Consider the following 15151-nt stretch of genomic DNA (forward strand, 5'->3'; position numbering starts at 1 on the left):
GCAATCAATACTCGTCAAGAATGGTTGAAGGCACAAGACTGAACACACCCTGCATTTGGGGGTAAGGTATATTAACCTTTCCACTTGGAATGCCTAATTGCTCAAATATTGCCAACATTGTTCAAACTGCCAGATATGTTAGGGAACAGGCAGAACTGGAGGGACAACTCTATATAAGGGGTATGACAAATTTATTGGGTAAATTGTATGGGAGTGCTTAACCCTTCTCTCTGTTCTGTTTTTTTGCAAGGACAACTGCCAAGTAGAGTTGATCATGACTAATTCATGTGAGGAAACAGCACAGAGAAGTTAAACAGCAACAACTAGTTTAATTTCACTTGTTACCAAGAAGGCCTAACTTAAGTTTCAAAAGGAGACCAAAGGTAAGCTTCCCATTTGCTCTCTATGCTTTGAAAGCCACAAGGCAGTTTGGAGGGCAATGTGTTCTGCGTTGTTAATTCCACCTCTGTCTTTAAAGCAGGAGGAGGAGACAAACACAATTTAATTCCTGTCTGTACCAGGACAAAAGATCTCCAAAGTGTCAAATTTGCCTTTTGTTTTTGTTCTTCTCTATTCCTGGCTTTTTAAAATCATTCTAAAGAGGTATGTTATGTTCTTGTACACATGTCAATGCCAAAACTGACCAAGATGATGCAGAAATAACAAAGGAGCAATTGTCATGAGGGAGAAGTAAGCAGGAAACATACCTGAAATATCTGAGCATCAACTCTAGCAAACAACATATTGGCCATGAATATTTTGCAGGTGGTACAATCACCTGCTACCTCTTTTTTGACTTATCTTCTTAACGCCTCTGAATCAAAGGGTGCGACAATGGTTGATAGTGAGTGGATGAGGTGCTACATATTTAGACAACATTGTAGAGGATGACCTGTTGACAGGGAAATAGAAACCTTTCATAATGCTAGGAGGAAGATTCATGCAGTAATCCCAGAAGAATAGATTTTTTAATCCTTGATTGTTTCCTTGTATGATACAAACTACTGAGTGTCATCCACCCCTCTGCAACTTCACTGAGACAGACCATTTCCTTTTAAGAGATGTCTGGTGCAGACTGAAACATTTACCGATTCCTTCATCTCCCTGACTGGATTGTTCTTCTACTAAAACAGAATAGAGCAAAACCACTGCATCTTTTCAAAAGCACTATATGGAATTATTTTCCCTTTGAGCTCACTTCAGTGAGCCAAGCACATGGCTAAGCTCTCACAAAATCAGGCTTAAACATGGTTCTCTTCATTTAAAATGCTTCTGCATAAACCAGTCTTGATTTAAATGTCCACTATGTGGGTTGTAGATGAACATTTTCCAAAATCAGGCTGCCAAGCTGGATCTGCCCTTTGCTGAGCTAGATGAGCCCCTGTGAGGGATCTGAAGGCAAGGTATACACCACAGGAAAGCTGGTAGTGATCACTTGCCAATAAAGGGGACACTTTGCTATTGTGGGCCCAGTTAATTTCTTCCCTTGCTGCCTGTGTCCAGACATGGAGATGTCAGTGTGCTAACAAGAGCACCAGCTCCACACCACTGGATTTTCAGCTCCAGGGAAAAGTGTTAGCAAAGTAAGATGTGTAAAAATAAGGAAACCCAAAAAAAAGGGAGTAATTTGGCTGTATCAACCTGGCAAAACACTGAAGGTCAGCTTTGGCAGATGGCAGCAGGCTTCTAAGAAGCTACAAAGCATTGTGGGTGTTATAGTTTGTCAAGTCATGGGTGAAATTTCATGCCTCAGAGTAAAGTCAGAGATGAGAAACTCTGGGCCTTTCAATGTGAGAGAGCTGAATCTATCAAAATAGTTTCACTTTGCATCTACAGACCGTGAAAAAATGTTCTTCTTTTTTTTTTTTCCCTCTCTCTTAGTGTTTCATTTCACCCTTGTCCTTTGTTGCATGAGTTTCCTTGTGTAGGCTTTCCAAAGAAAAGGCAGTGTTTCACTGCTTCCCTCTGCCAGGAAGGCTTCCTCTGGGGAGGCTGAAGAAGCCAGTGGCCACCTTCCCCTGTGGCCGGCATGCTGGCAGGGCTGGCAATGCCAGCAGGGAGCCAGACGCCCCAGGGACTCTCACAGAGGACGCAAGAGGACAGGGCTGGGTGCAGGGAAGGAGAGGATGAGGCAGGTAACAGGGACAGAGAGCTCACCCCCCACCCATAACTACATAACAAGTGACAGACTGCTCCTGGCAGCAGTGCCATGGCCAGCAGAGCTGGTGGTGGCTTGCTTAATGGAAAATGCCAGTCCTGCTGTGTTGTACTGACACATGGCCAGCCGGCCACGGAGCGGGACAAATCTCGCTGGCACGTGTGCTTTCCAAAACCAGGGAACTTGCCCAGGCAGCCTGTGAGAACAGCACCGAGGTGGCAAGCACTTGGAGGCTGACAGAAGAATTCAGAATTGGCCTTTGGCATCAGGAACCAAAGGAGACTCTAATCTGTAAACCCCACACCTTGGTAGTGTCTCAGTTGAAAGCATGGGGTAGATGGAGGGGCCATCTCGGGCAGGTTGGTGGGTGCTGCCTGGGGGAAACACGCTTTTCACTGGCTGTTACCCAAGGAGTTGTGCATAGCATGGAGCAAGTCATTTCACCTGAATTTTCACAGGCTGTGAAGTACGGTACTCTCTGCTTTTAGGTACAGTCAAATAACACTTCGGTTGGGATATACTGCCCTGGAAAGTCCAGGCACCCAAAGAGAATATTTGACTTGCCACTCCTATATTTTGTTCCTTTTTCTGTCATGCACAGGGATACCACCTTCCTCTCCCATGTGGGCATTGAGTGACAGATGTGAAGCCTTCAGCCATCCTCCTGATGGACCTACTGATAGCCCCGAGGAGCAACCAGCCCAGCTGGAGAGCGGGGCAGGAGCACAAAGGCCAGAGCCACGTGGCCAGCGATGGACATGGGAGGAGAGGGAGGGCATTCTTGCCCTGTCCTGCACAGGACAAATATCTCCCACCTTGTCTGCTGAGCAAGGTAAAAGTCTTGTGGGAAAACCAGTGTGTGAGCCTTCGAGCAAGGGCTGCTCCTGAAATTCACGTGCAGACAAGCTTAATTAATTCTGGCATTCCATAAGTTTTTGATGCTTGACATTGCAACCTGGCTTGCGTTTGTGTTAATGTGGGGAGAGAGGTGTGCACATGTGAGAGAGTGAAAGTAGCATCAGAGTTTTGATTAGAACAAGGTTTCCATCAGATACAGACACGTCTGACCTGATACCTGTTTGTTTCCAAGCGATGTGAAGTGAAGGCTCACTCAATTTCAGCACACTTCTAGGGGCCCGGGCTTTTAACGGTGTGTAGTATTTCTGGCAACAGATGAGAGCTCATATATTGTGTTTAAATCTGGGATGAGTTGTTGACCAGCTGTGGTCTATGTGAAGAGATATCAAATACTTTTCTTTGGATAATGTCAGTCCCAGCCTGCAACCCATATGTGGGTCAGAGGCAGGACCGAAGACCAGCAAAACCAACCGATTAAATCTCACAAAGCCACGTCTCTCCTGCAGCGTGTTTGGTGCCGTTGTCCTCTAACGATTTAAACTTTTCAGAAGGTTCTGGGTGAGCTGGCTCCTTTTTCAGTGTTGCACATCGGCCAATGCTGGTGGGAGGTTTCTGCCCTTCTGCCTGGACCAGTGAGGTAAATTAGTTAGGCAGAGGCATGAATTATTTGCATGCAGCCGAGGAGGCAAATGTGTTATCTTAACAGCAGAAAAGGAAATGGTTCTCTATAGATTATTAGTTACTGAAAAAGAAAAGGCATGTCTTTTGTTGCCTCCACACCACTGGTCTGACTGTTGAGTAGATACGGATCAATATCCCCCCTTCCTCCTCACCCCCCTCGCTCTTCACATTTTCACTTAAGCTGAGGTGAAGAGGTTTCACTTTAATTTATGTCATTCTTGTATCGCCAAATGGCATGCCAGAGCAACCGAACCGGGCGTGATCTGACTCTCTGTTGTGTGCTCTCACATGCAATCCCCTCGTGGGAAAATGCTGAGAGAAAATGGAAATTTAAGCTCTGCACCTAGCCACTGTGGTTTTTTGGGTTTTCAATAGTGCTTCATTTGTAAGCTCCTTGGGGCAGAGAGAGTTTTTGTTGTGTTCAGGGTAGTAGTAGCTTCTAAGTGAGGACTTCTAAATATTATGATATTTCAGACAGTACTATAGATATTTCAGATAGTGCTACAGGCTGCTTGTTCTCTCTATGAACAGCAGAAATACATGCTGTTACATTTCAGAGGATCTCAAAACAAGGTACAAATATTAGTCTTACACCACAGCTTGCACAAGTCTTCTACCTATTCTATAAATGAGTTGGGTGTTATATGGGAAGGTCAACTGACTTGTTCCAGACCTTGCTGCCAGTGAGTGGAGGTACCAAAACCCGAACCCAGCTTCTCAGCTCCTGAGTCCCTGTCCTTGCTGCAAAGCTTAGCTCTGGCCTTGAAGTTCTGAAATTTCTAGATTAAAAAAAAAAAAAAAAAAAAAATCTGTTTTTAAATCTCTGTTGTTATATAAGCTTAAACGTGGATATGTTGCCCTGTGTAGATTCACATCACTGCCTTAGTGTTTAGATTGGTATAAACAATTACACCGAAAATTAGTTTTAAAAAAGCAAGGAATGGCATCAACTGTCGTTCCCAGACTTAAATATCCCAAATCTAGGGGAAATAAGAACCTGTAGCTGAACTCTGTGGCTGAGTCCATTGCCTGAATGTACTTTTGGAGTCAGACCCACATGGGCTTGAGATGTTCCCTTTTGTCTAACAGGTGCAGAAGGAGTTGGTGGGCAAGAGGCCAGCAACAAAGGACTGAGATTTAGGATGTTCCTCTCTAGCAAGACTTTTTGAGTGTTTTGCAGGGGTGCATGCTGCTTCAGGAGAATGGGTTAGATGGTCAGGGAGAGGCCTTGTTTTCTGGTCTCCTTCATTTGGACAAGTAGATGAGATTCTGAAGGAAATTGCAGAGCACTGTGCCTCTGGTATGGTCTGCACCCTTCGCTCCTCAGCCTGCCTCTTGATTGTGGCAGGTAGTCCCTAGCAGAGTAAGGGTATTCCTGCCCTAGACAGCAGAAAGGCCCATATCATGTTGCCTCTGCCCTGGAGGAGCCTGGTCTACTTGTGCGTGGCAGAACAGAGGTATCTGTACCTGCAGCCACTGTTCCACCTCGTCCGTGGGCTGCTTTTTGAGCAGAAAAAGGACAAGTGACTGTGCAGTAAACAACACAGTCATTCCTGAATGTTGTATCTGGGGGGAGATTAAAAACCTCAAGCAGATCTGAGGGAGGGAGGAAATCTGCACATTGCTCGTAGCTGCTATGTAGGTCATAACTTCATTTGAGAAATACTCAGGTATTTTACAAACATGGCTCTCAGTGAATTGCAGCGTGTGGCACCCAAGGAGAGTGAGAGGAAGCTGTGTGTCCCACAGGAACTGTGCTGAACTCCTCCCAAATGGCTCCAGATGTGGAGGGGCATTTTTCTGCAGATTTTGGCAGCAACCACTGAGGCTGCCGTGGGGTCTTTCTCTGCAGGGAACAGGCTTTTATCAAGGGTGAAGGAACACCAGGACTGCTGCCGTGGGGCTGGTGGCTGCTGTGTACCCCCAGGCGGGAGGTGCAGGGATGGATGACACAGGGCATCTCATGGTCACAGCCCACCTGGGGACAGCAGGGTGGGCAGCACAGACATTGTGTGTTGTCTGAAAGCTGGGTGTTTTTAGCGAACAGTTGTAGCGATAGCGACGCTCATTTAGAAATCAGCTGGGCACAGGGATTGCTGTTGAGACCATGAGTCTTGGCAGCCAAACTACAGCCGCTTCCCAAAGGCCATGGAAGTACCTGCCCTGCCCTTCCCTTGCTGCTGTCTCTAATCATGGGCACAATTTTGGCCCGTGGCTTGTGGCCAGGCTTGTTCAGGGCCAGCCCTGGGAGGAATGGGGATGGGCAAGCACCTCCAGAGGCTGCCCAGATAGCCATGGCCAGGCTGGGCACCCAGTGCTAGGGCATCGGTGCAAGGGGCAAGAGGAGGTTGTGCAAGGTTTCAGGGCAGTGGGAATGTAGGAGAAGAGCCTCAGCCTGAGGTCCCAGCTCTGCTCCCCAGGGTCCCCGCTAGGATCTCTGAGGGTGGTGTCAAGGTTGCAGCTCTCGAGGTGCCCTGCTGATCAAGCCACAAGGGTTTTGACAGATTGGGATTCTCTGGTGAGAAAAAGCCCTGTGGTCGTCACCTCACTTGCTTTTCTGGCCTTAAAGCATATTTTCTCAGTTTGCAGTGTCAGGGGGCTGGGTGCACCATGAAGCTATTTGGATTCTGCGTTGATAAGGCGAGTGCGAACTGTCCCCACAGCTCTCGAGAGCAGAATCAAACTGAAACTTACCACTCAGAGTAGAAAGCACATAACACCCAGAGCTACAGACATGCACAAATTGCTGCAATATAGGTTAGAGAAGGAGCCCCATTCTGCACCCTCTGGTCTCATTAAAAACACACACGCACAGGGAGTCTTCTCTGAATGACTATAAGCACCAGCGCGTGTTCCCTCCTAAACACCCAACTAACTTGTAACGGCTTATTAAAAAGGCAAATTTTCACTTTTCATGTATCCTTGCTCCCTTTCACACCTGGTTGCAGTTTCTACGACATTTTTAACTTTTGTTTTTTTCATGACTGGTTGCAAGTAAAGTGAGATCTCTCGGAGACACCACCCAGCCTGGTTGACTGAGTCCAAACCTGGGGGCATGGCCCCAGCACAGCCAGAAGAAACCAAACCTTCCCTGTTTACTAACTAATTTCTGCATGGGGTTTTGAGGCTTGCAAGAGTAGCAGGTCTTCTCTGTGGAGAAGTGCAGGACCTGTCCTTTAAAAAAAAAAAAAAACAAGGTAGACTAAGGATGTGGGAAAACAAATGTTTCCTGCAATTGGCAGAGGGACAGTCCTTCACACAGAAAGCTTTGCCATAGGAAAGCTGCAGGGAATCTGGGAACCCAGACTATAATATCCAAGAAATCCCATATGGGCTACTGCCTGCCACGCTCCTCTTTCTGCCCAAGGTTAAGCCACTCCAGCTGCTCTCCACTTTGATCATTTAAGTTACAACTTAACCTGTAAAACTCAATTGGTAAAGGCAGGAGTGCTGGGGTCTCCCCAACTCTAAGCCCAGTATCATGTTGTGATGGCCGAGTCCTCAGCACGGGCAAACCAGGGAAGGGACCTTTCAGCCTTTGACTCTGCTGTGCGTGGTTTCAGTATTGCAGGAACTGCTCCTCTTCCTAGCACAGTGCAGCCACTTCGGGGCAGGAATGTTGTAAGGAATCTCACTTGGTCCTTGGATAAGGAAATGATCAAGGACTTGCCTATTCACAATTAATAGAAATAAAGGGCTGAAGGCCTTTATTAATCATTGCACAATAAGGAAGTCATACTGGTTTGGCTCCCTTCAGTAGGGCTATTTGGTCACACCTACCTAAGCGGTTTGGCATCCCAACCATCTTCCCACGTGAAGCCGAAGGAGGAGGAGGAGGAGGAGAAGGGAAGGGCCACTGTGCCCACGTGCCACCAAGGTGCCTTGCCACCAGGAAGAGCTCTGAGTATCAACTTCCCTTTCCCAGAGGGCTGGGCATCTTTTTAGAGATCTCTGCCCAACACACACACCGGTGCTGCCCGTCCGTGCTCTAGGCACAGGTTTCTGCCCCACGCTCTGGCATCAAAAAGGAGCAGAAGTTCACACATGTCCTATGCTGGAGTCTCCCCCTGCCACCTGCAGGGGTCCCTGACATGGAGGGTCTCCTCCTAGGGGTGTGTGCCACCCACCCAGTGACTGCAGCTCCTTGCCCTGCTGCTGGGCTTCTGCTTGGAGTCTGGATTGCCTCTCACGGCAGTCAGTCTGTTTAACCCCCAGCTCCAGAAAGCAGTCTGTGGCCAGATCTGATGACTGGTGGGTGCCTCTGAAGCACCAGGAGACAGATGTTCAGGCACTCCAGGCTGTATCATCATGCTCTAGGCAAGGGTGCTGGGCAAAATTTTATAGCAAATGGTAGGACAACATCAGCATGGGATGAGAGAGCACACTTTAGGAGCCCAGGCTACATCTGAGGTACCTTTCTTAGGTAAGCTTATGTGTGCTGAAGTTTGCTGAGCTGAACGGACCAAGTCAGTGGAGCCTGTGCTGCCTGGAAGTGGAAAGCATCATCTTAATCATCCCTGTGCCATGTTTTCCTGTGCAGAACACTGTTCCACTTGTGCCAAGCTGCAAGGTGTCATGGTGGAGGTAAGGAGGCTTGGCTTCGAGGCAGAAGGTGATGTCTGCTTGCAGGCTTTGCTAAGCAATCGACACTGACCCCTCCAGCATGGGACAAGAACACAACTTTGCATCCGACCGTAGGCATGGAGGCAGTGGGAGCTCAGTGAGGATTAGCAGCTTGTCCTGGTTTGGGTTAGAACAGAACTAATTCTGCTAGGTTCAGCTCAGTCTCTTCTAACTAACTGCAATTTCTGAATTTAACAGCGTATTTTTGCAGTGTCTGCTTCTAGCAGTGATAATGCTCCATGTTTAGAGTTACCACCAAGGATTGGTGTGTAGACTGTGGTCACTGCTAATTCCTTTGTACCACACTGGGGGTGCAGAAAGTAAAAGGCTGCACCTGTAGGGAGAAGCGGACGGGACAGGTGACCCCAAACTGACCAACAGGGTATTCCATCCCATATATGTCAAATTGAGTACAAAGCTCAATCATGAGGGTCATCTTTTCTTTGATGAAACTCTTTGGTTAGCATCCGAGGAGGACTCTGTCTATTCTGCCTTCAATTCCAATCCATGTGTTCCTAAATCCACTTCCAGAATCCAGCGCCTGTATCCAGTTGCCATTTGCTGCTGAGTCTAGTCTGGGACTTTCTCCAGTGCCTGCTCCACAACATCAGTGGTAGTGGTGATGTAATTGCCATCATGGGTGTTGGGTTCTATAATGGGTTTGTGTATATTTGTATATATATTCTATTTCATCAGTAGTATTTTCATTAAATCTTTTTTTTTTTTTTTTTTCCCCAGTCCCTAAGTCCCCCTTATTCCCTTTCTCTTGCCCTTTGTGTGGGAGAGGGCTTAACAGGGAGCATCTGTTACAGGTCTGGGGGCAGCCCTGACCCTAAACTGTGACAGTTCCTTGCCCCCTTGGGCCACCACTGTGAATTGCTGGGAAATCTTCCCCAAACTTTTTTAAAAATGAGCAACAGCAGAGTCATCCAGGGTGTTGGAAACTCCTGAGCCTTCTGCCGCTGACTGCCATTAGTGCAAATGTGGTCTTGATGGGTGTGTAAATGTGCCCTTTGCCAGCACTTCCATGTCCTGCTTGTGAGAACGGGAACGGCAGCAGCCCTGCTGCCTGTAGGGTGGCCCTTTTTCAGCACCTGATGAAAATTAAACAGCTGTGTTTTTGGGAAATGTTGCATCTTTGACAAATAGTCACGTTTTCCCACTGTTCAGGCAGGACTGGCTAGTGCCAAAGTTGCCAAAATTTCCATCTGTGCCCCCCACATTCCAGCCCTGGCAGCTGCCTTTTCCCTGCCAGGCTGCCCCAGCCCCTCACGGAGGAGGGAAACCTCTGTCTCGGTGCGCGGCTGGCTACCTCGATGCCATCGGTGAGTTTTTCTTAGGCCACGCTGACGGCCTGTGTTTTGCAGATAGCTGCCCCATGACGGGTACATTCCTCGGCCACGCCGCATCCACTCAGCCCTGCCTCACGTAGTAATTAGCCAAGTGTTTCCTGGCTGCCTTTAATTATGGCCACAACTATTTCCCTTGCACTAACGTAATGCCTCTGAACGACAGCAAAGGGTTTGGGCTGCATCCTGCGTGGAGTGCGGGCCCAGCACGCCTTGGGAGGCAGCCATGCACCAGCACCTGCTGATTTGAACCCCAAGGGCTCGTACTCCCTCAGTGAGTCACGTTTCTCGTTTTCAACCGCAAGGTCACAACTGCCCACGCTGGGAATTAGCGGTGTCTCCCCCAGCACCCACCTGAGAGACACCGGGCTTTGCAAACCAGCCAGAAGGGCAGGATCCTCCCGAAAGCTGTGTTGGAGTCTATCATCTCAGCTGCAATTCGCCCCGTCCCACGGCAAAGCACCTCAGCCAGCAAAGCCATGGAGGAAAAGTGCACGTCGCATTCCCGGCCCCATCACGCTTGGTGCCCCAACGTCGAGCCCGCCTGCCCGTAGATGGCTACCCCATGGCTCTGCCGGGGCGTGTGGCCTTGCAGGGCCGCATTTTATGGCAGCCCCCAAACCACCGAGCCGTGCCCCCCTGCACCTTGCTGCTGCTGTTATGGTTTGGTGCTGCCATGGCTGAAACTGGCTGTATTTCTGGAGGCAACACACACCTTCAGCAGCTTCCAGCCGGCGCAGGGGCTGCCAGGAACCAGTGCGGCAGCTGCCGGGCTCGGCTTCGCCGGGCTGTGATCTATAACGTGCATTGTCTTTTTATGTAATGCGTTTTATTAAACATCTTCTAAAGCTTACAAGTGTCCCCAGGACATAACTCTCCAGCGCAGCCTAATGCTCTGCCAAGTAATGAAGTATGATTTATGGTGGTAACGGTTATCCTATGTTTTTAAAAAAAATTATTACAGCAATAGCTCTGTCGAGTATAGGAATATAACATGCTGCATTTGGCACGTTTATGACAACAGTGCTCTGGTTTTCTTAACTCCACAGTTCGATGTTGGCTGAATTTCAAATTCTTGAGACAGATGTTTAAATGAATTTTTTAAGAGGACAGTGAAATACTTTTAAAACATCATAGAGAGCTGAGTGTCTCAATATGAGCAAGAACGTTATATCTTTAACGTTCAGGTAAGGCAGGGCAGCACATGGCCTCTCTGGTTTAGATCTCAGGGTAAATGATGGAAGTAGCAAATGTTGAATTAACTTTTGTGGGGCATCCTGGCCTGTTGTTACTTTTTGGCTGAGGTGGTGGTGGAGGAACAGACGCTTGACCTTCTCCTGGATTTGGTTCGCACTCACATCTCCTCTGTGAGCAGTGAAAACAGATCCACATTTGTTTTGAATGCAGTTCCCACTGCGTTGATACAGGACTAAGTGGTCTCATGCTGACATTTTGAGTGTGTCATTGTGGTCCCAGTGGTTAGGGTTTCAGACCAGAAATGACAATCATTTGGGAAAATGTAAATGAGAACCCTGGTCACATATCTGTGAGGCAGATAGCATTCAAGTTTTTCCATCAAAACACTGTAAATTCTTGGGTTTAAAAAACAAAACAAAACAAAACACCAAACCGCAATCCCACCACTTTTTGTTGTTGGCTAAAGCTGACGGGAGCACTGTAGTGAACCAAGCCAGGGGCATTGACTCTGGCACTGCCGTTTGCAACTTTCAAGCATGGAAAACCAGAGCCCACAAGGCAGCAGTCGGCATCGCGGAGACTTCCTCGCCCTCGGTGCCTGCGCTTGCGGCCGGGAGGGGACACACAGGTCTGTGCAGAGAGATTGAAGACAAGGGAAGCATGGGTAAAGCAATGAACACTTATATTTAATTTACATTTGACAATTTTGCACATAAATAATGATGTAAACCAATACGTAAACATAGGATAAGTTTGTCGTTCTAGCAAAGTAAAAAGCCTGTTAACTTTGGTCAGAGTCTTTCTTAGGAGAGACAAAAAAAAAACCCCCAAAACACTGTTGATTGTTGCTACATTCACATGTAAAACTTCTAAGGGAAGGGGGAAACAGTAAAGAGAAGTAACAATTCTTAACGCTGATGCATATAAATTCTTGTAAAATCTGTATCAAATACAAGAAAGCACTACAGGCAAATAACAGGAAAAGTGTGTGTCCAGTGACAGAGTAGTGATACTTTGGTTTATCCTACAAGTTAAGTACTATATTTATGAACTATTGGTACATTTAAAAGATGTCAGCCTCACAATTTGCAGGAGTGGAAATGTAATGAACTGTAGTCCTTCAAAAGCTGTGTTGAGAAACTTGTATTTCAAGATGGTTGGTTTGTGTTTTAACAGAAGGCATCAAAATGAGGTTTGCTAAAAAAAAGGTCACTGAATTAAGGATGAAGTGGAAGTGAAGGCTATTTCAAAATTTGTAAGAATATAGCCAGACAAAAAGACCTACATGGAGAGGAGGTGTGTAAATGGTACTGCTTGTATTTATGGGAGTTGACCAAGCAACTTGTTGAGGGCAGGATAAAACGGGACAAGGTGCTCATCCCAACTAACTTCTGCTCTGCCCTTCACTGTGTTCTATGAACACACCACTCATGGGTCATATTTGTCTCCTTTTCAAGTTCTTTCATTGACATTTTGTGGCTGTTTGTCCACTTGACCACCCACCTCGTTCCCCCCAGAACGCACTGCCGGGAGAGCAGGGGACCAAAGACTCCCATCCTGCAAACAGGGTCATTCCCACCGAATTTGCTGAGATGCCACGCGTGGGTGACATGGTTCACATCAGAGGTTTGCAAGTTCAGGTGTCACCCGGGCGGCTGTGCGTGTGCACTGGCAAGCAAATAAATGCCTTAGTACAACCTTCTGGTTCTGAGGTCACTGGTCATATGCAAAACTGGATAACATCTGATTTTCACACTTAGATGAAAAATAGGTTTTATTACATGGTTTGGCTCACAACTTAAGTGGTATAAATATATATACATATACATATATAGTATAGTGGTATAAATATATCTATAAATATACATGTATTCTTTGCTACACCTCAAACGTCACCGTATCATCTTTGGGCTTAGCAAAACAAAAAGATAAAAGGATGTGCATTCTATCTTTCCCTGTGCACATTTTGGTTTCTTCTCTAAAGTAGCAAAGCATTTAGATAAAACAGCATTGTCTGCACCACTGGACACAAGCACTGAGGTAATTGTTGTTCAACAACTTTGCAATGCCCTTTTCTTCTTTACTTAAATTAACCACAAAATGTACAAACACAAATACTGAGAAAAATCTTGAGTTGTAGAGGAAGGAAGAAAAAAAAAATATATGTGCCAGGAAAGTACTTTGTTCCCCACTTCTACCCAGGCAAAGTGGGAGAGGAAAATACAAGTAAAACCGAACCCCTTCTTCCTCAGGGAATCTGACCATCTTTTTTTTTTTTTTTTCATCCCTGGAAGGCTCTGGCCAAAAAACAAAGAGGGAGAAGAAATAAGTCTGCCAAAACTCTACTTTTAGGCAGAAGATTAAGAATACTTGTGTGTTTGCTTTTAAACTGCTTTTGGAAAGACAAGAATATAAGTGAGATTTTCTTTTGGAAGAGCCACTTGAAGCTGATGCATTCCTTTGGTCATAAAGTTACGTGACAATGTGTGGGGCTAGAGCTGGTTTCTAAAAGCCTGTGGCATTGTCCATGGCAGGGAGGTGGTTGCTGTGCCACATCTGTTCCAGGCAGAGCTGCAGGTAGAAGAATCTCTCTCCCATCCTCAGAGAGGCAGGGGTGGCAGTTTCTTCCCTGCATGCTGCTACTCTGGGTTGGTGGGTTTTTTTGTTTTGTTTTTTTTTTTTTTTCTCCTTTTCAACTCCCAGTGGGGTGATTTGCACAGAAAAATACACAGCTTTTTTTTTTTTTTTTTTTCAAACCAACCGATTCCTGATTTACTCAAAAAAGGGTTGGTGGGTTTTTTTGTTTTTTTTTTTTTTTTTTTTTCTCCTTTTCAACTCCCAGTGGGGTGATTTGCACAGAAAAATACACAGCTTTTTTTTTTTTTTTTTTCCAAACCAACAGATCTCGGATTCTGCACGTCAAATGTCCAACTTTGGCAATGTGAAAAACCCCATTTGTTTAAAAGACGTTGGTACATAAAACACGTTTACTGAAACCCCAGTCTTAGGTTCTGAAAACAGATGTGCAGAAAAAAGTATCTACAAAGAACGGCCATAAAACAAAAAATAAAAACATTTAAAGTAGAAATTACAATGAATTTTCCAGTCATTGTAAACATTTTCCTAATTATTGCTTTTAGAACGATTAATTGCATAATAAATTATGAAGTACTATCATTGAAAAAATAATTATGGATAGATGATTGTCTTTTATTAACTGGCGAGGCAACACGCAGTCCTTTGCCCCTTTATATGCCCTGAGAAAACAGCAACTTTGGAGTTCCTTCTTTCAGCTGGAGAGCGTAGGGAAACTACTGTAAGCCAAGATTGCTTTGCAGCATCGAAACTATGTACAAGCAACTGCTACAGGCACCCTGACTTGCCAAGTCATAAATAAAAAAAAAACAAAAATCACTTTGCCAAAAAGTCTTAAGGGTCCATTGGTTCAACTGTTTCTTGCTTGACCTTTACAGGTAACAGAGGTAGCGGGTGACCATGAGGCAACTTCATAACTGACATATCTGACGACTCGTAAAGGTTGCATCCTGAGGAGACAAGTCCATTTCCCAGGTTCCTCTGTAGAGACACTTTCAGATTAGCTCCTTCCATTTCCCTCCTGAGCATGGTCAGTATATCCTTCTCCACGATTGATGTCAGGTCGATATTGTCCTCCACTTCTTCCAACTTGTCGGCATTGTCACTAATGTCGAACTTCTCGATCTCCTCGTTGATCCGATTCAGGTCCTCCATGGAGAGGCCAGAGGCTGGGGCCACAGGGCAGTTACCTTTCAGGTGGACCTGGAGGCTGCAGAGGTGAATGTAGCTCTTGTGGCAGTGGATGCACTTATGGGGCCGCTCCCGGGTGTGGAGACGCTTGTGCAGCTTGAGGTGCACAAACTGGGTGAATTTGGCCGGGCAGAGCTTGCACTGGTAAGGCTTCTCTCCGGAGTGGAGCCGCAGGTGGGTTTTGAGATTGCTGGTGCTGCCTAATGTGGGGGGTGGCAGAGAAACAGTGAATGAGTGGGAGGGGATTGCACGGTTCAAATCGCAGAGACCTCGGACGAGACGGCAGGATGAAGCAGCAGCTTCTTCTACCTCCACACTTTCTCACCAAGGGAAGAAAATCCCCGCCTTTTTTATTTCAGTATGGCTGAGCAGCATTTTGAGCATGGCCCGAGGGCAGAACGGCACCATGCAGACCTTGCTCCAGTGGGCGGAAGGCGATCCTGCCACCCAACAAGATGCTGCTGCACCAGGGCTGGGAGTGGCTGCTGGGAGTGGCTGC

General features: G+C 46.6%; 1 protein-coding gene across 1 annotated transcript in view; it reads right to left on the reverse strand.

Annotated features, from left to right (window-relative positions):
- Positions 1–14185: 14185 nt before the first annotated feature.
- Positions 14186–15151, reverse strand: part of PRDM1 (PR domain containing 1, with ZNF domain) — a gene marked incomplete at its 5' end in the record, with an annotated part of 10522 nt that continues 9556 nt past the window's right edge. The window contains one exon of the mRNA XM_008940419.1: positions 14186–14852. Coding sequence (XP_008938667.1) covers positions 14296–14852 — 557 coding nt within the window. The remainder of the gene's footprint in view (positions 14853–15151) is intronic.

This window comes from Merops nubicus, unplaced genomic scaffold (assembly GCF_000691845.1).
Source record: "Merops nubicus isolate BGI_N331 unplaced genomic scaffold, ASM69184v1 scaffold7315, whole genome shotgun sequence".
NCBI classification, from domain to species: Eukaryota; Metazoa; Chordata; class Aves; order Coraciiformes; family Meropidae; genus Merops; species Merops nubicus.